The 23,484-nt window shown below is 36.0% G+C and overlaps 1 protein-coding gene and 1 non-coding gene across 4 annotated transcripts in view; both read right to left on the bottom strand.

Moving 5' to 3' along the window:
• Positions 1 to 1,946: 1,946 nt before the first annotated feature.
• The window catches only part of ZBTB49 (zinc finger and BTB domain containing 49), a 34,747-nt gene continuing 13,209 nt past the window's right edge, over positions 1,947 to 23,484 (bottom strand). For all 3 annotated transcript variants that reach the window (XM_074229799.1, XM_074229797.1, XM_074229798.1), the window contains exons 3-8: positions 22,252 to 23,363; positions 19,612 to 19,658; positions 11,908 to 11,981; positions 10,392 to 10,474; positions 10,135 to 10,296; positions 1,947 to 5,351 (exon numbers count right to left, since the gene is read on the bottom strand). In XM_074229799.1, coding sequence (XP_074085900.1) covers positions 4,675 to 5,351; positions 10,135 to 10,296; positions 10,392 to 10,474; positions 11,908 to 11,981; positions 19,612 to 19,658; positions 22,252 to 23,363 — 2,155 coding nt within the window. In that variant the 3' untranslated portion in view covers positions 1,947 to 4,674. The remainder of the gene's footprint in view (positions 5,352 to 10,134; positions 10,297 to 10,391; positions 10,475 to 11,907; positions 11,982 to 19,611; positions 19,659 to 22,251; positions 23,364 to 23,484) is intronic.
• LOC141519699 (U6 spliceosomal RNA) lies at positions 10,911 to 11,015 on the bottom strand. The gene has a single exon (XR_012477362.1). It is a non-coding gene; the product is annotated as a U6 spliceosomal RNA (small nuclear RNA).

The raw sequence follows: 23,484 nt of genomic DNA, 5'->3' as shown, positions 1-23,484 counted from the left end.
AAAGCAAATGCTGTTAAGTGAGCCATCCGTACCATTTTTGCCCAAAGACAAGCAATGAAAATGAATTCACAGAAGAAAGTGAAAGTCAAAGATTTGAAAATTAGATCTGTTGATAGTCTTTACTGCTAGGTTTTTCCCTCTCCTTAAACAGGAATACCTGGAATATATGATTCCTATTCTATGAAATATCAAAAGATATGCTTTTGGGGTATAATAGGAAAAGAATTGGATTTGGGGAGTCAAGAGACATGGGTTCTGACTGTAATCTGTGATCACACACTAGTCCCATTTTGTTTCAGATGCAAAATGGGGACAATACTAAATTCATAGGGTTAGATTGTTAAGAGAATTAAAAGAGAAAATATATTATTGCACATTGTAAATCAGAAAAAATATTAACATGGAAACGTTCTAAAACAGAATCTATTAAATTGCATAGCTCTGAAAAGTCATTTACTTCTCTAAGGGAGAATCTTGGGATTATATTTATAATAGTCATTCTGGCAATGCTTGGACTGTATGCCATGCCAGGAGACACAATACTAATGACCTAGGGAATGGTTATTTAGTCCTAGACTAGGAAGACTCAAAACTATGGTAGGAATAGAACTAGAAGGGCAAATTGACCACCTCAGTGATAGTTTCTGATGATGTTTGTTCTTCATATTGGAAGACAATGTCATATGCATAATGACATGACTTGCATGGTTATGTTATAGTGAGGGGAACATTATTCAGAGACACCTTTTCACCTTATGGCCTGATGTGATGGGAAGGATTTAAATCTCTCTGGAGAGACCAAAACAGTGGCAGTAGCAGCAGTAGGTGGAGGATACTTTCCAGTAGATCTACTCCAGCACTTGAAGCCTGTTCCTTTCCTTAGTCAAGGAGATCCAAAAACAATGCTGAAGAAAATAACATGTTAAAAAACCAGCATAGGTCAAATGGATAAAACAATTCAAAGAGTTGTTGAGGAGAAAAATGCTTTAAAAAGTAGAATTGGCCAGATGGAAAAAGAGATAAGAAAGCTCTCTGAGGAAAACAAATTTTTCAGATCTAAAATGGAGCCAGAGGAAGCTGTTGACTTTATGAGAAGCCAAGACACAATACTTCAAAACCAACAAGACCAAAAGAATGAAAAATTAGAAGAAAATGTGAAACATCTCATTGAAAAAAACAACTGATCTGGAAAACAGATTCAGTAAAGATAATTTAAAAATTATTGGGATACCTGAAAGTCATGATCAGGAAAAGAGCCTTGGCCTCATTTTTAAAGAATTTCTACAGGAAAACTGCCCAGATATCCCAGAAGCAGATGGCAAAATAGAGATTGAACGAATCCACTGATCTCCCCTGGAAAGAGATTTAGGAAAAAAACCCAACCCCCAGGAATATTATAGCCAAGTTCCAGAACTCCCAAGTCAAAGAGAAAATATTACAAGCAGCCAGGAGGACATAATTCAAATATCATGGAGCTGTGGTCAGGATCACACAAGACTTAGCAGCAACTACATTAAAGGCTAGTAGGGCTTGGAATATAATATTCCGGAAGGCAAAAGAGATCGGAATGTAACCAAGAATCAACTACCCTGCAAAACTGAACATCCTCTTCCAGGGGAAAAAGATGTACTTTCAACAAACCAAGGGAATTTCAAATGTTCCTGTTAAAATGGCCAGAGCTGAACAGAAAGTTTGATCTTCAAATACAGGAAGCATAGAGAGTGGAGAAGGGTAAATTATGAGGGAACTTAATGATGAGGAACTACATGTAGTCCTGCACAGAAAAATGATACTGATAATACTCATATGAACCTTCTCATTTAATAGAGCAGGTAGAAGGAGCTTTTATAGATTAAGTACAGGAGAGAGATGGATTTGAAGATATATTGTCAAAATGGAGTCAATGACTAAAAGGGAAATGTAATGGGAGTAAGAGAAAGGAGAGGTGGAATAGGTTAAGACAGTTCATATAATAAGATTTTTTTTATTATGATATGGAAGTGGGGAAGGCGAGGGGGAATGAGGGAACCTTTGCTCTCATCAGAGGTGGCTAGGAGAGGAAACAGCATATATACTCAATGGGGTGTAGGCATCTGAATTAAGAAGGAGAGAAGGGGGACAGGGGGAAGGGGGCATGTGAGTGATGGAGGAGAGGATGGACCACAGGGGAGACTGGTCAGACATAACACTTCTTTTTTACTTCTTGCAAGGGGCTGGGGATGGATGGCCTGTCCAGAACCACAGGGCCAGGTGGTTGCTGGGCCTTAGAAGTGGTATGTAGGCTCAGGGCCTCTTGACCCCAGGGTCGGTGATCAGTCTGCTGCGTCACTCAACTACCCTACAGCACATTTAAGAAGAGGGACAGAGTGAAAGGAGAGAGGAAATATAGTATATGGTAGTGGGGAAGTACAAATGGAGGGAGTTGCGATCAGCAATGGCAACAGTGGAACAATATGGAAGTAGCTTTTGTGATGGACTTATCATAAAGAATGTGATGCACCCGCAACAGAGCTGGTGGTGTTGGAACACAGAGTGAAGCACATTTTTTATTATTTTTATTTTTTTCTCTTTCCTTTCCTTTATTGCTCATGAGGGTCTATATTTTTTGGGGGGTATTATATTTACTCTTACACAAGAATATTTTAGTAATATATAAAAAATCATTTGTACAAAAATAAAAATAAATATAATTTTAAAAAAGTTATTGGACTCCAGGTTATGAATGCCTGACCTAAAGTAAAATCTTCATAATTGAATCTCATTATCTCCAACTGGATCATTTTGCCTTTGGTTTTTTCCTTCCATGTCTCCTGATATTTTTGGATTTCTTTTCTCCATACCTCCAATCTAGTCTCTCTCAATCTGTCAGCTACATCAGATAATGTCAAAACACGAGGCCCTAGTAGTATGAGGTCCCAAACACTCTTGAGTGCAGCCTGAACCAGATTAATACATAATTGCAAAATATTAACAAAATAAAAACAAAAAACCCCCCCAACCCAGAAAACATTACATTTTCAAACAAAGTCAATATGTAGCCCACACATCCTTATGTATGGTTCAGTAGCCCCTATTTCTATTTGAGTTTGACATCACAGGACTAACACCACTATCTGAGCAATCTTCCCAAGAGATCATATTGTAAAGCCAATGCTGATCTACTCAAAATTCTTTAATTGCTGCTTGATGCCCAAAGAAAAAAGTGCAAACTCCTGATTTATGACATTAAAAGGCTTCTAATCCACTCTTTGCCTATCTGGTCTTATCATTTTTTGAATTTTTGCAAGGCAATGGGGTTAAGTGACTTGCCATGGTCACATGGCTAAGTAATTATTAAGAGACTGAGGTTGGATTTGAACTCAGGTCCTCTTGACTCCAGTGCAGGTGCACTATCTCCTGCACCACCTAGATGTCCCTGGTCTTTTCTTTTATCTACCTTCTTCATGAATTTTACATTTCAGACTAATTGAGCTAATCTTTATTTCTTGTTCTTATCTCTTCTTCTGGCACCAAGACTCTGCTCATGCCATCCTCCAGTTGACATGGATCCCCCACTGTGGATGTCCCTAAGAGGCAACTTAAATATCACACCTCCCCCACCCCACAAAAGGTGAAAATGCTTTTCTCAAATTTTTCATACCCTTTTATCTAAACTTCTTTTGACATCTCATCCTCTCATTTTCAGTTATCCGTGTCCATGTCTTAAACCCCATCCCATTACACTATAAAGATCGTGAAAGCAGGGCCTCTCTGTCCTTATCTGTCTCAGTATACAAACACCTAGCAGAGACTAAGACATAATGTTTGCTGAATTAAAAATATACATACATTTACATATACATATATATGTATGTGTATATGTATGTATATATATATATAAATAGTCATATCCAAACATATGAAAAGGTAGTTTCCATTTATTAAATTAACTTACAGTATATGAATTACATATACAGATAAAACCTTTGTGCAAAATATTAAAGCTTTTAAAAATATATATGTATAAAAACACTAAATATGCAAATCTTTTTTTTTAAATGCAAAAATAAAATTTTGAATACACAATTCTTAATCTTCCTGGGAAAGAAAATGTATAGTAATTATTATCAAGTCTGTAGTAACATATAACCTAAATGTTTTCACTATTATGTAAACCAAAAATTTATAAACTCTCTGGTTTTTCTGATTCAAACTCTTATCTGCCAACATTAAGGGTAGTGAAAAGAAAATTGGATCTCTAAGTCAGGCAAACTGGGCTGAAAAGGCTCAGTGTAGAAGTGCACAAGTTGCTCTCCCTTCTCTGACCTTCAGCTTCCTCCTCTGTAAAATGAGAGGATTGGATAAGAAAATATTTGAAATCTTTTCCATAGCTGACATTTCAGCTTTATCTATAGATCATGGATACATCAAACTGTCTTATTTATAAAATGAAACAGAGGACTCTATGGTTCCAACAAGATATAATGGTCTGTAACTGTGTCCTGTGTTTTGCCCTAAGGATGGGTCAAGGTTGATACTATAACTTGCCTTCTCTCTACTCCCTAGGGTAGGGAATTGGTCATTTTCTCTTACACTGGTTAGAATGTGACCAAGAAAAGTGAAAAGTGGTTCAAAAATCTGATTGTGATCCCAATCTGGCAAGTTCGAAATTGAATGAGAATTACTAATATAATGTTATTGATCTAACTCATTTTCATTTTGTAAAGTCTTCATAGCTAAACCCCAAAGAGTCATACTGGAAAAAAAAGGTCCTTCAGTGCTCCTATAAGTGGCAGATGATGACCGGTTACTCAGTGTATCATTACAATGATTGTCGAGAGCTGCCATTGATGAACGAATCATGGATATACTATCAGGATGCAGAGATTCTTCTGCAGCTGATGCAACTACCTCTGGGAAAGCATAAGACTGATGGGTTGTCTGTTGCATGTGAGGTTTGGGGAGTTTAGCTGCATCTAGACTCAATTTCTCCTGGCCAGTACCTTCATTTTGTTGAATCATGGATCTTAATTTGCAGTAGGAACCCGATGAACTACTATCAAATTCCATTGAAGAATTCCCTACTGGACGAACAGGGAGTTTCACAGATCCTGGCAAGAAAGCAACTGACATATCCTGGGAAAAGGAGTCTGAGCTCTGAGACTTTTCAAGATCAGATGTTTCATCAGTTCGTGCAAACTCATCATGGGCTGTTGGACTCTCAGCGCTGGCCTTACAATGCATTTTTTTGTGTCGACGTAGCACAGCTGAGCGGGAGAAGCATTTGTTACAAATTTCACACGTGTATGGCTTTTCTCCGGTATGAGTTCGGACATGCCTGCGTAGGTCACCTGACTCCCCAAAGCATTTCCCTAAAATTAGGACAATAGAAATAAAGAAAAATATTTTGTTCTTTGTCTTTTTAAAAGAAAAAGTGATCACTGGAAAGATTTAAATTGTTAAAAAAAATTTATCAGTAATAACTCACATTCAACAGTACTTAAGTTTTAGAAAGCATTATCTTCCTTTCAAAAAGCTAAGCAAAGTATAAGAAGTATTCTCCCCTTTTAAAGATGAATGCTATGGTACCATACTATGTCTAAAGAGTTCTATCACAGCCTATAAAGAAGCAAATAAAAACAATGCAGAAGAAATATCTCATAGTTATTAGGAGAAACCCCTCCCTTTTTACCAACTGATAATGACTTTATTATATTATGAATAGCCTGAACCAGGATGGTAAACAGCCACCTGGAACCAATTCTTCTTGTCTGACTTTGCTTCCTTTCACATTAATGCTAAATTACCTAACTTAAATAGGTCATGTCACTGCTCTGGGTAATAATAACAGTTAGCAAAGTGCTTTCTAAATGTGATCCTCACAAACACTCCAGGAGACAGGTGCTGCTATCATAATCTATATTTTACAAAAGAGAAAACTGAGGCAGGCAGAGGTTATCAGTGACGTGCCTTCAATGATCCCCATTTCCTTACTGAGTATACATCAGATTGTGGATGAAGGTCCTTCATAATCAGATCCTATGATCACTTCCCAGATCCATCTCATGCTATTTATTACTTTCTAGACTTTACCACACTTCAACTAACCTGGACTGCTTCTCCAAACATTGCCCATTTTCCTAAATGAAGAAAAAGTAAAGGAAAGTACCCAAGATCAATGAGTATGAGAAGTTAGGGTGTCTTGTGCTAAAATGTCTTTTTCACTGTGTAGTGCAACATTCAGTATGTTCAATAGATATAAAACCTTTATCTGGAGGTTACTCATTAGTCAATCTCAATCACCCAAAACAGTCAAGAGCAAAAATTCATTTAAAAAAAGAAAAAGCTCCTCTGATGTGCTAAAACATGTCACAAAATTTATGTTCTAAAACTTGTTAATTTTGTTCACTGAGTGCATATTTAGATTTATTTTAAGCAAGTTTGAATTTCTAACTTCTCAGTCATCATATGATTACAAATGGCAAATGGGAAAGAGGTTGGGTGATACTGTTAGAGACAGGTGCACTGGCAGATGGAACAAATGGTAATAAAACTACAAACTCCCCACAAAGCCAAATAATCTGAAGTCAATGACTCTAGGGATAGTTAGCCTGACACAACTCAATAGCCTCTGAGACAAGATAGTTTTATAAATCAAAACAGAATCTTATGAAAGATCCTCAGCCATTGAGGTAAGGCTGCATTTTGTTTGGTATCTTCTGCTTGAGAGGCAGTTTTATCATCAATGGCAAGAAAACCAGCCTTAGGTTAAGAAGACTGTTTGACACATGGTGTGTGTATGACCCTGGTAAGTCACTTTATTTCCCATGTCCCAGAAAGTTCTCAATTGACTCTAAGTAAATGGAAGCTGCAGACCTGCATCAGTGGGAGTTTCTACATCAGGAATTATGTACACTGAATAAAATTGCTCATTTGGCTTCCCACTCCAAATCCTCTACTTGAGGAAAAGAATCTATTATATCTTAGAAAAACATCTAAATAAAGTTAGCTAAAATAATATAAAAAATTGGCATTTAATAGGAGTATGCTTCAACTGGCTAGAAAATTCCTTTACATGAGAAAGTTCATTTCTAGAAGGTGTCAGTTGAATCACTATAAAAGCAATATGAAGGAAAAAAATACACAATTACAAGGAAAATGCTGAGTGCTCTATGGGGGTAGTGGTTGAGCTTGAAAAAAATTCTCTCAAAAGTCACTGAGAGACACTTTTATAGTTTTGTGCTTGATCAAGAGGGATAAGAATGGGGAATCCTAAGAAGAAAAAGAATAAAATAGAATCGAAATGATTCATTAGACATACACCCTGACAAGGAAAAAAAGTCAGTTGTCCTAGCCTCATCTCACCAAATTTTCCTTAAAGAAAACTAAGGACCTGGTTTACATATTTCATTTAATTAACATATTTAAATTTTGATGTTTTTTTGCATTTTAAAAAAAGGAACAGAGAAAGGAAAACAGAAGCAAACAGAGAGAAATTAGAGAAAGAAGGAAAAGAGTATAAAAATAGGGCAGGAAAAAAATAACAAAAGCTGAGAGGCAGCATAGAAGAAATGAGGAAATGCAGTAGAGCCACTGAAACATAAAGGGGACTACATAATTGCCAAGTGGCCCTAACCTGTGCAGGAAATTATTCCAAAGCAGATTTAAGTATTACAAAGTGGGCTAGACTATTCTGGAAACCAGATTAAAATCCCAAAAGGTACTCAGTTTCACTGTACTGTGAAAAACTGGCTAATTTGCTATAAAGAAGAACTGAGGGAAGTCAAGCATTTATTAAGAATCTATGGGCTGAGGAGTTAATAGCTAATATTTATGTAGCTTTAAGATCTGTAAAACACATTATATTACTTCATTTCATCTTCAGGCTATAATCCCCATTATACAAATGAGGAAACTGAGGAGGAAAAAGGTTAAATAATCTGCCTAGGGTCACAGAGCTAGTAAGTATCTAGGGCAAGTATCAGGATTTACTCCAATTTCAGCGCTCTATCCAATTCGACACATAGCAGCTTCATAGAGGAAAACTATAAAGCACATCACGAGAAGAATGAGAGAGTTCCTGTCTTCAAGCAACTCCAACCATCAATCCTGACTGTTTATTGAAAATGAGGCAGTTTGATGAGGTTGAGGCACCAATTCATCCACTTCCTCCTTCTCTTTAGCAATAGAACAATCATCTTTATAGTTTCTTTGGCTCCAATTCCTTCCTTCCCAAGAAGCACTCATTCCACTTCTATAGACTTAGCTCTGTCTTTAACCCTCAATATTTCTCTAGTCTAAGACTTTTCTACTCAGGTTGCAACCATTTCTCTTCCCCCCCTCATCTGTTCATATAGTTTCTAAAACCTTTAGCTCTACTTCTTCTTAGGGAATGCCTATGAAGAGGACAAGGTTTAGGTGAAGAAAGAAAAAGGTGAGAGGTGACAAGGAAAAAGAAAAGGAAACCCAAGTCCCTAGAAAGATAACCACCAAAAAGTCAATCTTCTACATTTTCATTCATTTAATCAATGACATTAAATTAATTTCTGATTGTATAATTATGGGCAATAATAACACTTACCTTATAGGAGTGATAGGAGACTCAAATAAGACTTAATGTACACACAGATAGTTTTCACTTCATGTAAGTGTATCATTCTGAGGACTACTATGTATAAATTTTTTACAAATGCAAGGTTGTCCAGAGACATGAGGAAGAAAGAGAAAGAAGTGGGCAGGAAGGGGGTCATGCATTATGGAATCTAGAAGAGACTGGTCCATGGTTCAAGGATATGTGGAAACTGGAAACAGAGAAGCAAAAGCAGGAAGAGGAACATGCAGGGTTAGGGCTGGGGCTGGTTACTAGATTCCTGGCTGGAACCAAGAACACTGGTTAAGGGAAAGATACACAGATACATGGGAGACAGGAAAGAATGGATAACACATGGGGCTGAAGACAGTTCTGAGAGCAGTCAAACTAAGGACAGACACATTAGGGCTGGGTGGGTGGAGCAAACCACCTCTTTGAGCCCCCACCCCCAGCCAGTGGTTGTATCTATTCTTCTATCAGCTGGAGATTGTTTTTATTTTGGGAGTGAGAGAAGATCACAGAATGCTGAGTTGAGAACAAAGATAGGTGTTCTTGTGGGATGTGGATTTTTTCAGAATTCTTTCGGTAAAAATCAAATTTTCAAAAAGAATTTACATAAAGGGACAATAGTCTGCATGTATGTATGCATATATATTTATATATTTGCTATATATATATATGTATAGCAAATTAGAAAGCAAATACACACACACACAAACACACACACACACCTTAAAGCACTTTCCAAATTCAAAACACTATATAAATGTCTTCTATTATTATGTCAATCAAACTCTCAGGATCCCAGACAATTCTCAAAGACTATAATTTGTAGATAAAATGTTCATCTGCATTGGTTGAGGAATTTCCTCTCAGAAAGCATCCCCAAACTAGGAAATTTGTTGTTCAGTTATTCAGTAGTGTTTCTTTGTGACCCCATGGTCCATACCTGTCCATAGGGTTTTCATGGCAAAGATACTAGAGGGGTTTGCCATTTCCTTCTCCAGTGGATCTTTTTGTCAGGATATCAGAGGTTAAATGGGTCACACAAATAGGAAGTGTCTGAGGATGAATTTGAACTCCAATCCTTTCTCCACTGATCCAGCTGCCTCCAAAACTAGGAAATAATAGGCCTAGTTCATTTACATACTAGAAACTAATATTTTAATTATCAGAATGTGAAATACTTATCATCAGAATGCTAAATAAATGAAGGAATGACTAAATAAATAAATAGGAACAGCTTCAGCTTAGCTACTTCTATATAGTAACAGTTAACATTTGTGGAGATTTCTCATACCCATGGATCTCATTTAATTCTCACAAGAGTCCAAACACAGTACTGGGAAAGAGATACTTTTTACTTTAATTTTCTAGATGAGTAACCAAGAGTGAGAAGTCAAGTGACTTGACCAGTATCACAAAGTTAGTGTCAAGATTGAGGAAAAAAATACAACACTCCTGACTCCTTGTCCAGCGTCCACTCTACTAAACCACAATGAAGACTTTAAACTTGGAACAAAGTCTGCACACACAGGCTGCCCGACAGAAGTTGCAGTACTTACCACATGCGGAACAGCTGTACGGTCGCTCGCCAGTGTGCCTAATTCTGTGTTTTACCAATTTGCGTTGCATATTAAAAGATTTCCCACACTCATCACAGGTGAAGACTTTGTCAGCGGTGTGAGTCTTTTTGTGCTCCTTTAAATTGCTAAAGTTACTAAACCCTAAAAAAAGGATGCAATAGGAAAGAGCTCAAGATGGACCCTTTGCATGTTAATCAGAAATCTTTAAGAGGGAATAGTGAAAATTCTCGTACTACCTCGACCACAGATGTCACACAAATGTGGTTTTTCTCCCGAGTGAATAATAATGTGACGTTGGACATCACCAGAGGCTGCAAATCTATAATGGAATATGAAAATTCAATTAAGGATGTTTCAACACTACCATGAATCTTGATAAGTGCATGTCACTGAGGGAGGGAATGTACTGAATTCTTAATCAGAATGTGATCAAGAGTATGTATTCCATTTTTATCTAAAGTACCTAAAATGGACTTTAAAAAAATAAATTAGGACTTGATGTAAGTAGAGGCATTAAAAAAACTGTTTGCTAAATCTTTCTTACCCTGTTTTTATGGACTGTAAAACAAAGTGTTCTACAATTGATCATCACAATGCCAGTGACTTTATTTTTAAAAACTATTGTTATAAGTAATAATACTAATTATTTTTTATTTTAGAATGATTTTAATTTATTTTGAATTTTACAATTCCCCCCCATCTTGCTCCCCCAAAAAAGGCAGTCTGTTAGTCTTTACATTGTTTCCATGGTATGCAAAAATATGGAACCCTTCACAAATTTGTGTGTTATCCTTGCGCAGGGGGCCATGCTAATCTCTGTATTGTTCCAATTTTACTATATGTGCTGTCAAAGCGAGCATTGATTAAGTTATTTTTCAAAAGAACTTCAAGAATTTTACAGGTTAAAATGCAGTGTAAAATTAGTTATTCAGAAATAAAATAAAATAGAGATGATTTAAAGGAGATAAAAGCAGATACTGCCAGGAATCTTAGATGAAAGGCAACTTATTCAGAGAAGAGAAAAATGGCAATAGATTGAGCTCTGATAAATCCTTTTTACCTATTTTTTATAAGATATAGAACAAGATGCTATATTTATCATTATATCAACTGCCTTTCCTAATAGAAAAATGGAAATTAATTTTTTTTAATTAGGAAAAAAACCCCACCTCACTGGATAAATCACTTCCCTTCTTTGGATTTTTTCCCTAAATCTTTAAAATGAGATACTTGGTATGATTCTATGAATAAATTATTACAATTGAGTACTGAATTTGGTTTCAAGTTTTAGAGAAGCTAAGACCAAAAAATTAAATTTGTTAGGATATACCACTTTTGATTTTCTAATAAAATGCAATAGTTGATTAGAACACTGAGGGATGAAGTCTCAGGCCCAAGGTCCCAAAGGTGGTCTTGAACCCAGGTCCACCTTGCTCTCAGGTCAGCTCTCTGTCCACTAGGACCCACAGCCTCTTAGAAACATGAACAATATTTATACCGTATGATTCCACAAAAGAAAAAATACATTATTCATAAGGTTAAATATTAATCCTCTACAAAAGATTAACATTTTTAACATTGTTCCTATGGAACCTACCTTTTCCTGCTAATGTTTTCATCTAACACCATGTTTTAAGGGAACCAAGTAAGGTTATTAAGTGGGCTAAGTGTATATATTGAATTTCAAGGAAATACAATTGAGGCTTAAAGGATATATGGTTGTATATGCCTAGGAATAAATTCAACACTAACCTTTTCCCACAGATTTCACAGATGTAGGGTTTTTCACCAGAATGCCGACGTAAATGAGTCTGTAGATTACCTGCCTGCAAAGAAAATAAAGTAAGGTTTTTAGAAAGACTCCTTGAATTCAGAAGAAAATTGATTGATGATAAAAAAAATCAAAATGCCAACCTCCAGCTTCTAGTCTAAATTCCAGTCTAAAGAAAGAGATTGAGAAAGGCTTTTTGCTGCAATAACCAAAGAGCTGTATAAATTTGAGTAGTAACTCATTAACTGAACAAGTAGCATAAATTAGATTCTTGAAACTGGGTCAAAATTTTGCAAAGTAATTCCTTGTCCAAAGTATAAGACACAGTATGAGGTGCTGGGGACCTACAGATACAAAGAACCTACTGTCAATGGGCTTACAATCTAACATGTGCAAAATAAATAAATAAATACATATGAAACAGGAGGCAGTGAGAAGTACAAGCCTCTTCCTAGGGTTAATCCAAAGTTTTATCAGAAATGTGAGAAAGAAAACAAAGTCTGTAGAGGTAAAAGCTAAGTTGGGTCATGAAAGAAGGAAAGCACTTCAACAGATGGGAGTTTGTTGTGTAACAGAAAGAAGGGGTCCGTTCTAGGACAGGATGATGGTACGAAAAAAGGCTCACAGATAGGGAAAGGCAGGACAAGAAAAGAGAATAAAATCCAATCTGGGAGGAGCCTAGAGTACATGTAAAGATGATATTTGGTGGAAAAGGTGGATAAAGTACTATCATGGGCCTCTCTGGTGTGAGGATTAGTTGATACATTAAACACACAATGAGGAAGCACTGAACTATCTTGAGTAGGAACTGATACATTCCTGATACATTATATGAACATCACTGTCAAAGACAGTTTGGAGAAGAGGCAGAGTAGAATAAGAAAGACCAGTATGGAAGCTACTACTACAATAGTCAAGGAGAGCAGACAGAAGGACTGGTATCAACTTCAGTGAGAGTTGCAAGGAGGGAACAAATATAAATAGTATGGAGTAAGCTATAACAATACTTGACTATTAATTGAATATATGCTCGAAGACAGAGGAATGAAAGGATGAATGAGATAATAAACCCAGAAAGATGGTGATGACATTTAAAAAAAAGAGAGAGAGAAAATGGTCAGAATTAGCTAGGGCTGACTTTGGATGTGTACAGTATGAAGTAGAAATCTATTTCCACTCTGGGTAAAAGAAACAAAGAAACCTCTATTTCCCTGAGGCACAAACACAGGGAAGGGAAATGAGAGGAGACAGAATACCTTCAATGGCAGCTAATTAGCCATGCAGCTATCTATATTTTTTCCCCAAACTAGAAATTTTCCAAAGTACAATTCAGCTGTTAAAAAAAAAAAAAAATTGTTCAGTGGATAGAGCATCGGCACTGGAGTCAGGAGTATCTGACTCAAATCCGGCCTCAGACACTTATAATTACCTAGCTGTGTGGCCATGGGCAAGCTACGTAACCCCATTTGACTTGCTAAAAAAAAAAACCTAAAAGAAAAAAAAATTGTTAATGTAAAAAAAACCTCTTAAATTGCAAAAAATACAGTATAAAAATTACTACAATGTTATCAGATTTAAAAAAAACAAAAAAGAAACCAACACCTCTTTTTTTGCCTCTAATCACTACTTCAAATATATATCTTGTTTTAGCACACCACTATCATAATTTAGTAAAGTCTTCTGTATGTATCATTTTCCTAATTTAAAATTTTTTTCTAAACCACTATTCTGTGGCTGAGAAATCAATTAGGAAAACAAAATTCAGAAGTCATATAATGCACAGATAGTATTACCAGAGATGATCTGCAATAAGGGCACAGTGGAACAATAGCCAAGAGAAAATAAAAATGCGAGACTTATATTTTAAATTGTAATGTTCATTAAAGCTACAATTCGAGATTACATGTATGTAAAAAATTCTAAACTTGATCAGTTAATGGACATCTGACCCTTTTCTCTCTCTCTCTTTTTTAAAAAAAAGTTACTTATATAAAATTCCATGAAATACTGTAGGATCTTTATTTTTTGGGGGGAAGGGGTCTGGACCTCTAATTCCATTGGTATGGAAATCTCCTAATATGGAAACTTCCTCTGTCAGTACAGACTGAGAAGCTATCAGTGGCTTTACACTTAAAGGGTTGCCTGGAAGTAGGCACTGAAAGGTAAGTTTGCTAGCCCATCATCACACAAAGAAAGTAGCTAAGTGGCAAGGGATAAAAGTGTTTTGTGAAAAAAACTAGAGTTGGCCCAAATAGAAGGAACAAACATCACTTTGTTTGGAAACAGAACCCTTAATGACGATGTGCTATTATATTTGAAAGATCAATCTCTTTTTTATTAGATTTAAGAAAAATTAAGCAATTATAACAATCTATAAAGCACCATCTGGTTAACTATTATTTTATATTACCCTGTTATTTTGAGAGCCAAAAATTATAATAAAAACTTATGAAATGGTTTAATTGAATCTTGTTTTTTTAATAAATTATATAACAAATGTTTTTTAAAAAATTTTCCATTTAAAATAACATGATAATATCAGAAAGGTTTAATCTTTTCTTAGCTATTTAATACTAGAAATTCATTATGAATTTTGACTAATTTTTGAAAACTGTCCCTACAGATACATCATGTACTAACTGAAATTAATTAGTACACAAATTTTATACTTGAGTTCTCCAGGATTCTGCTAATCTTAAATCATCTAGAACTTCAGAGTCTTCAAAAGTTATTGTGGCTAAAAACATAATGAACCTGCAGTCAACTTGGAGAACATCACTAAGAGTAGTAGGGTTGTTCTCAGACAAGAGTGAAAAGACATCACTGGACCTATCATGGAAACATTTCTAGCTTGGAAACATCTTTCAGGATTTAGGTTTTGTCTTTATAATTTTTGGGAAACCACAATCATCTCTATACCACAATGAGAATTTAATCCAAATAAAAATCACATCATCTTAAGAGTTGAAAAGGCCTGTAAGAGGTGAACACAGTCAATGTAAGCACTATTTCTATCAATCCCCATCAGGTAATCAATTATCCAGCCTCTTCCAATATAGTGGTAGTGATGGGGAGACTAACACTAACATATTCAACTCCATTGCAGGGTTGCTCAAAGCATGAGAAAATTCTTCCTAATACTGAACATTCTTACAACTTCCACCTAATTGTGCTACCCTCTCAAATGGCATGCAAACAACCCACTTCTAAAGGGGCATTTTTTTCTCAATATAGGAGAAAATGTTCTAATAATAAGCATTATCCCAAAATAAAACAATTAAACTTAGATCTTTCATTTTAGTATCTTATGCTGCCTACCATCTAAGAAACAATTTTGATGGGAAGAACCATGACAATTTCTGCATTTCAGGCAGAAGGAATTGAGTATTCAGGAGGCAGAGATGTCAGGCCAAGAGAAGTTTCCTGGTATGCTTGAGATGATGAATGGTCTGGCCTGGCCTGGTCTGAATGGAGCTCTGGCTTTCCATAGGTAAGCAGGGGGAGATGATTTGATTGAATGAATCATTTCCTTGACATATATTCACACAACACACACTGTACTAGGTGCTATGGGGAATATAAAACCCAAATTAAATAACTTGTCTTCATAAAATTTACAGTCTAGTCGAGGTGAAAAGATCTAGACACAAAACAAATACAAATTAAAATATGATAAGAATATAAAAGGTATTTGAAGAGGTGTGTGTGTGTGTGTGTGTGTGTGTGTGTGTGTGTGAGAGAGAGAGAGAGAGAGAGAGAGAGAGAGAGAGAGAGAGAGAGAAAGATTACATCAAGGTGGAAGGGTCAGAGAAAATTTCACTGAGAAGGTAACATTTCAGCTGAGATTTGAAAGTAATGAATGACATCAACAGATGGAGCTGGAGCAAAGGGAATAAACAAAAATGAACAAAACTGCCAAACTGAATCCAGGCAGACACAGGGATTCTATCTGGTAAGTAAAGAGGATTCACTAAAGGGTTTTGTGGAGGAAAATAACTCAATCATTACATTGTAGGAAAATTGTCCTCACAACTGGAATGTGCTTCCTTCTTAATTCTGCCTCCAAGGACCCTACTTTTCTTAAAGATTCATCTCAAGGCCATTTCCTAGAGAAAGCCTTTACTGATTCTCCTGTTAGTGAGTGGTCTTTCCTTTATCCAGCTGCATTTACTTATTTGAATACATTTTGTGTCTGTGTCCTCAGCACCTACCACAGAGCCCCTAACACTGTAGACATTAAAAAAAGTTTTGTTGACTTTAACTTAAAGATTGGAGAGAATATGGACAATAAGAAGCTATTAAGGTAATAATGGAAGAGAACTAAAATGTGCATTAAGGATCTATGATTTGGCCAGTAAGAGAACTCCTTCAACTAAGACACACTTCGCCCTCTATAGCTTAGTAGGCATCTTAGAGATTGATTACAATTCTGAGGTTCAGAGACATTCCATGGCTTGCCTGTGGTCACACAGTGGGTTAGATGTGTCCTAACTCCAGGGACATTTCATTCACTACACTACATTAATAAATTGTGAATGGCACTATATTTCTCTGCTTACATTTTTCTTCCTTCCTTGAGGGAAAGGACTGTATCTTACTAATCTTTTTTATTTTCTCCACAGGCTAATGCAGTCTGAATTCAACAAGACTTAAAGATCACAAAGAGCTGGAAGGCAACTTAAAGGTAATTTTAAAAGAGGTAAATGAGGCCCAGAGAAGTAAAGTGACTCTCCCAGGATCACAAAGGTAGTAAGTAGCAGTCTGGATGTGAACCTAGGTCTTCTAATTGTAAATCCAGTTTCTGACTAGACCTCACTGCATCTCTATCAAATGTGAAAAAAATAAAACAAGTTTTAAGCTTCAATACTGAGAAAACAGAGAAGAGGAAAGTCAGGAAAAAAATGAAGGCAGAGAAGAGTTCCTGGAGAGGAAAAAAATGACCAGGATGATTTTAGGCACATTTGTTGGATTTGAAATATTAGGACAAGAAAATGAAAACATCCAGCTGACAGATGAAAACAAAGAATGAGATCTAGGGAAGGCAACCATGACTTCATCTGTAACATCCCTTTCTATTCTCATCATCCCCTATGCAGTGGAGGCCTTTGTTATTTCCTGTTGAAGTAATTCCAGTAGCATCCCAATGGTCTTCCCTTCCCTCCACATCAAGTACACAGATCCCCAAATTCCCAAAGCAAGTCAGCCTAATGCTCAGAAAAGAGTTTTCAATGCCAGTTCAAATTCCTCTGGCACCAACCTACCTCTCCAATATTATGCCTAAATTACTCACCTATGTTCTAGCTAAACCACAACACGTTTATTAATCCCCAAAACTAGCCTTGTAGTTTCTTGTCTCTATAACTTTGTTCAAGTCAGCCAAGTCACCTCAGAATGCTTACTTGTATACTGTCTCCTCATTTTCCACCTTTTGAAATCCTATTCTCTTTCAGGGCTCAGTTAAAATCTTTCTTTGACTATCTTTGCTGAAACAGACCCTTCTGCCCTCAACTCCTACAATAACATTTTAAACCATTTGTATGACACTTATCATACATGGTTTTGTATGAGTTACCTGCAAACTGTTATCTCCAACCAGATCATGAGTTTTTTGAGGGCAAAAACTGTATAATCATCACTGTAACACTTAGAGCTCCTAACAAAGACCCTTGTAGGTACAAGGACATGTATCAGTCAGATTAGTAAGTATTTTGCAAATGAAAGCAAGACCAAGAAATACCAGTTGAAGTATGGGACAGATTAGGTTTCTGAGGAAATCAGAAGAGAGGAAAAATGAATAAAGGACAGAAACGTGGTAAATGCCTTGGAGGCAGCAAAGGAAACCAGCTGGATTTAATTCAGAAAACCCAGGTGCAGAAGACCCTGGCTCTGTCATTCATTCTCACATTATGATCTAGGCAAATCACTCAAGTTCTTGGGGTCTTGGTTTCTTTGTGTATGAAGAATTTAGATGAAATCTCCAAGGTTCCTTTCAACTTTTAATTTATAATTACACAATCCATGGTTAGAAAACAAAAGGAAGAACAATTCATAAAGGAGCCTGTCAAAGAGAAGCCAAGAATGGTAATATCTGAGACAAAAGGAGGTGATCCAAATGTCCAAGGTCAGGGAGACAGTCAAGTCTCCCTTATCTTATCTCTTCCATAAGTCTGGAAGATTCTTTAGGGCCAGGACCAGACATTCTCCTGGATTCCCACACAAGCATACAAAAGAGCTTAATAAACAGCTGGCATTTAATAAATATTTATTTGTTCTAAAGGAATCAACTGAAGCCAGGAGAAGCTTTTACTTGAGGTGAGAGGCAATCACAATTGGCAATACTTCAAGGAAGTTGGTAGTAATGAAATGATATAGGAAAGAATATTGTTGTCATAATGGTTGCCTAAGGTGATTAGGACAAGAATGAGCTCTGCAGCTATGGAAAGAAAACCAAAGGGAGGAGAGGAAAGATCCTAAGTTATGCAGAAAAAAAGTATCTTGGTAGTACCTAGACAGGGAAGATAGAGGACTAAGAAAGGATGTCAGAAAGGGATCAAACAAACAGGAATTGCTAGGGGTAACAGAAAAGTAGAAAAGGGAATCTGGGGTCTTAATGGCAAGTGAGATATATGTAGGTACACACACCCTCTGCACCCTCCACGAGTGATTTTTAATCATTTCCCTAACTCACCAAACTTGGCTGGAAATAGCTTTTGGATGTTTAAATAAACCTCTATTCTCAAAGAGCAAATATATGCCTCTGAAAAGCACATGCTTTAGGATTAATAAGCAATGCCTAAAGAGACGTTTCCAAAATGTTCTGAGCAGATAGCAGCACTGATGACATGAGCACACAATGCTGTAAGGAGGTGACTTTGTCAGGAACAATACCCCTTTGTCTGCTGAAGCATGATATATTTAATATAAATAATTTTAATTCTTAAAAGCCACAGCTCACAAGAATGATGTGGATTCACCAAGTAAGTAATAATTTAATTAGATAGCTACATTTATGCAATGTGTCAACAATGCAAAGAACTATATTAGGTGTCTGTGCTGATAGGGGAGAGGTTTCAGTGAAACAACAGACTCAATCCTTTAGTCACAAAAAAAAGAGGAATGATATTAAATGACAATAGCTCCCATTTATATAATGATTGGTTCACAAAGTTGTTTACTTATAGAATTTTGTTTGATTCTCACAACGATCCCATTGAAGAGATGCTTCATAAAGCTAACCCTATCTCTAGCCTGCTCTAAAATTCCTTGGACAGTGGAAGGAGGGATATTCTGGTGCTCAAAGACTGTGCCATCATGGCAAAGTTCTACATTAAGCTGAAAAGGCGTCAACCATGGGATCAACAATGGATTTTATGTCTGTTTTTCAAAGACAATCCTAAATTGCTCTGGGGGTATGTGCACTACTAGTTTTAATGGGAACTCTGCAGAGGGGAGAGGAAGGGAAAAGGGGACTGAGAAGGATTTAGTCCACCTTAAGATGTATTATTCAAGTTCATTCACTTGAGAAAAAAATTTTCCCTCTTATCCCTTAAAAAATTTTTTTTCCCTTTAAAATTATTTTAACTGGAAATCTCATAAATACAACAAAGATAACTGTTTTACTTGTACTAAAAATAAGTAATTCACTCAGGTTTCCAGTAATTAGCTGTAAATAAAATTTTTCCCACCTGGGAGAAGTGTTTCCCACAAATGTTACATTCAAAAGGTTTCTCACCTAAAACAAAAACAAAATATGTAAAATTGTTAGTAGATGATATAATCAGTGACATCTTTGTAGAAGTAGATCATTACTATTATTAAAAAGAGCTTTAAAATAAAAATAACACTATATTCATGAATACGTACACCTGTCTGATGGGAAAAAATAAAATAAAATTGTTTGAAATTGGTTGCTTCCCCTCTAAAATAAATGTATCTAGTTCAAAATATATCTGTTTATCATAGCCAAACAATTCATGCATTCAAATGAAAGCCCCATTCACGTAAGGCACAAAACTAGTAGAGGTGGTCCCACCACCAGCCTTTTCACCTCTTCATACAAGTCTCTCTCTCTCTCTCTCTCTCTCTCTCTCTCTCTCAGGTCAAATTTGAACTCAGGTCCTCCTGACTCCAGAGCTGGTGCTCTATCTACTGCACCACCTAGCTGCCCCCCTACCATTGTTTCTAAAAAAACACCTGGCATTTCTTGAGGTCTTGATGGATCACAAAACACTTTAAATACAGATCTACAGACAGTTTGATCTTTATTAAAAATTTAGGTCAATCTGGCCTCAGACACTTAATAATTACCTAGCCCTGTGGCCTTGGGCAAGCCACTTAACCCCAATGCTTTGCAAAAACTAAAAAAAAAAAACTAAAAAAAACCTTAGGCAAATCCCACAAATATTCTCCTTAATTTACAAATGAGGAAACAAGCTCAAAACAATGGCTCGTCCAATAAGTAAAGGAGACAATGAGCCCCCAAAATCTCCAGGACTGTTGAACCTCTGCCTTCTTACATACACAAGGCAAGAGGAGGCACAGTAGGGAAAATGGACCTCCTAAGACTGGGGCAAGGGGAGGAAATAATGGTTTTCCTTGACCTTAGTCTGGGTGAACAGATTATTTAAAGAATACGGTGCATTATTAGCTGTAGCATAGTACTGACTTTAAATCATGACATCTGACTAGGTTGTGGGGGATTAAAAAACATTCTATTTTTCTCATTCCCCTTATTTTAAGCTAGAGCTTATCAAAATATATTGCCAGAGAAGAAATGGTACATCTCCTATAATGTGCCCTCATCTTTAAATTTTTTTCTTCCTGCTCTGAAAAAATTATAGTCTAAAACTACAGTTTACTGACCTAAGTTTATGACAGAATAGTATGTTTTTATTTGTAGCTCTTCCTGAAAGTATAGATTGGCTTTGTGGATAAAAGAAAATCCCTGATCCTTGGCTATTTTCTATTCATTTTTAATTCTAAATTTAATTCTATAGACATGTCTGGGATAATGTGATAATAGGTTCAAGGATAAATTAAAATCCTATTACCAGAACTACAGTAAGAAAATTGGGGTCACATATGGCCCAGGCTCACAAATGATTGAGGTCAATGACCGTTCTTAACAGAGTACCACATATCTCAAAAGATTTATTTCCTTTTTGACAAGAGTCTTTGAATTAATTTTGATTACATTGCTATTGTCATTCAAGAGATGTGCCTTCAAAGTATCAAATAGAATTTTTTGCTGCCTCTGAAATTACAAAGATAAGGTTTTCAATGTCAAATGTGTGTGTTTGTGTGTGTATGCACACACACATGCACACATAAGAGACAGACAACTGGATCTCTGAAAATTTTTTTATAATTTAAAGGTACAAAAGTCAAAGATTTTAGGATAAAACTCAGGGTTAAGGAGAATTTTACTTTTCTTCAACCTAGTATACAACAAAAGAACTCAATGAAGGCCTGAAAATTCTAGGGGATAACAGAAAGATAAATATCATATATCATGTAATATTTCTTGTATTGATCAAAATCATTTAATTAGTTCCATGATCACTGTCATGAAAACATCCTAAAATATATTCTCAGGAGCCCATAATTTGCTTGTCACATCTTTGTGAAATGTTTATTCTAAAGCAATCAACTTTAGTTAAAGGAAGACAAGGTATAATTTATAAAACTATTTCATTATACTTTATGTTTTAAAAGATCAGATCATTTTGAAAAATAGAAGAGGGAAATAATATCAGCTGTCTAGATTCAATATGTGAATATTAGTTTATAATAATTCTCACTTTTAAATTTAAATTTAAAAACTGGTCCCTCTAATCAAGAATTACCAAGACATCTCAAATGGTTTATCAGATTTGTTCTTGAAGAAATCAATAAATCTTACTTTTTTCATGAATTAAATGCAAATCATTCAATTATGAGTTCAAGCTATAACTATAAAATATTCAACTGAATAGGATTAAACTGAATATAGAACTTTTAGAATATATGAAAACTTAATAATATAAATATTTCTTTTTAAAACTCAAAGGTTCAAACATTACTCAGAACAGAGATCAAATAAGATAAAAAGATACCATCTCTTCTGTTCAGGGTAGGGAACCAGTTGTAGAATTCTAAGATTTAGGAATTGTACCTGCAAATTAAAACTTAAAAAAGATAAAGGTAGCCAAAATGCTCCCTTGAGAGATGCCAATATTCTTTGCAACAGTAGCCTCATCAACAAACCACAGAAAAACTCTACAAAAAATGTGAGCAAGCAACACTATCTAAACAGTGTTTGCCATTCTGCACTAAAGTCACTATACCTGTATGAGACCGTTTGTGAAGCTCCAGAGTGCTTGGATGTTTAAAAGGCTTTCCACATAGTTCACAAGTGTATTGTCTTTGCAGTTGAAGAGTTTGTGTCTGGTCTTTCAAGATGACAGTGCCCTCAGTCCTTTCAATTTCAGCCACAGAATCAAACTTCTCTGAGCTAATAATTTCTTCACTTTCTTTTTCTTCAGTGCCTTGACTATGAGTTTTCTCTACAGTGTTTTCACTCACTAAGCGTGACTCTGTTATTCCTTTTGCTAAACTATGATCTGCTTTACCTTCAGACAGCTCTTCTGCAGACTGCTGTGATTTTAGAAAGCTTAATTTCTTGAGATGGATAGCTTTTTTCAGTCTCCTCTGTTCAGCAGGCTGCAATGCTGTGCTGTCGGTCTCCAGATCTGGTCCAGCTTCATTCAAAGACTGGGCAAGGAAGTTAGAAGGGAGGTGTTCAGAAGACTCCAAAATACATTCGGAGGGACTGACAGGACAGTCATGGTTTTCTACTGAGCTAAGATCTGTAGATGCACTGAAAGCAAAAGGCTGTTCAATTACTCGTTCATGACTGGAACAAGAAGTTTGTTTGTAGAATTGTTTACTGTAAAAGTTTCTAAGTTTGTAATAATAATTTGACTGCTTAAATGGAAGTTCTGTACAGCTGCCATCTATAGCATCAGATATCTGTTTTGGTCCTTCACTTGAGGAATTATGAAGATGAATTGATTGTGGTCCATGGGAAGGCAGGCCATCCAAAATCTTGTGAGTTTGTGTACCTGGGGAACACTCTTGCAGCAAGTGAGGAGGGTAGCTTTCACTCATAACACCATTAGCATCAGTAGCCAGAGCACTGTGCAGGGAGAATGCACTATTACAGGACAAGTTGGATGGTTGTTCGACTGCAGAAGATTTTAAAAATGCGTGACACATATTCAGTACATTCTGCACTTGTAAACATTGTGCTATGTCCAACATAGTTTGTATATTGTCTTGGTTAAGATCTAGGTGAGAAGTGTACATGAAGTCCAGTATCTGCCCTATGCCTCCTACATTTTTAATATCCAAATGAAAAACATCATTCTTCTGGCCCGAAGAATTCTGAAATAAAGTCCTGATAAAAGAAAGTATATCTGTTTACAGTGTAAAAGATACATCTACACTAGAAATATTTGCTTACAGATAATATTCAAATAAATCCATGTTAATAATTACCATGCTACAAGCATTAGGAT

This window comes from Macrotis lagotis, chromosome 3 (genome assembly GCF_037893015.1).
Source record: "Macrotis lagotis isolate mMagLag1 chromosome 3, bilby.v1.9.chrom.fasta, whole genome shotgun sequence".
Classification (NCBI taxonomy): Eukaryota; Metazoa; Chordata; class Mammalia; order Peramelemorphia; family Peramelidae; genus Macrotis; species Macrotis lagotis.
This window is presented reverse-complemented; position numbering and strand designations above follow the sequence as displayed.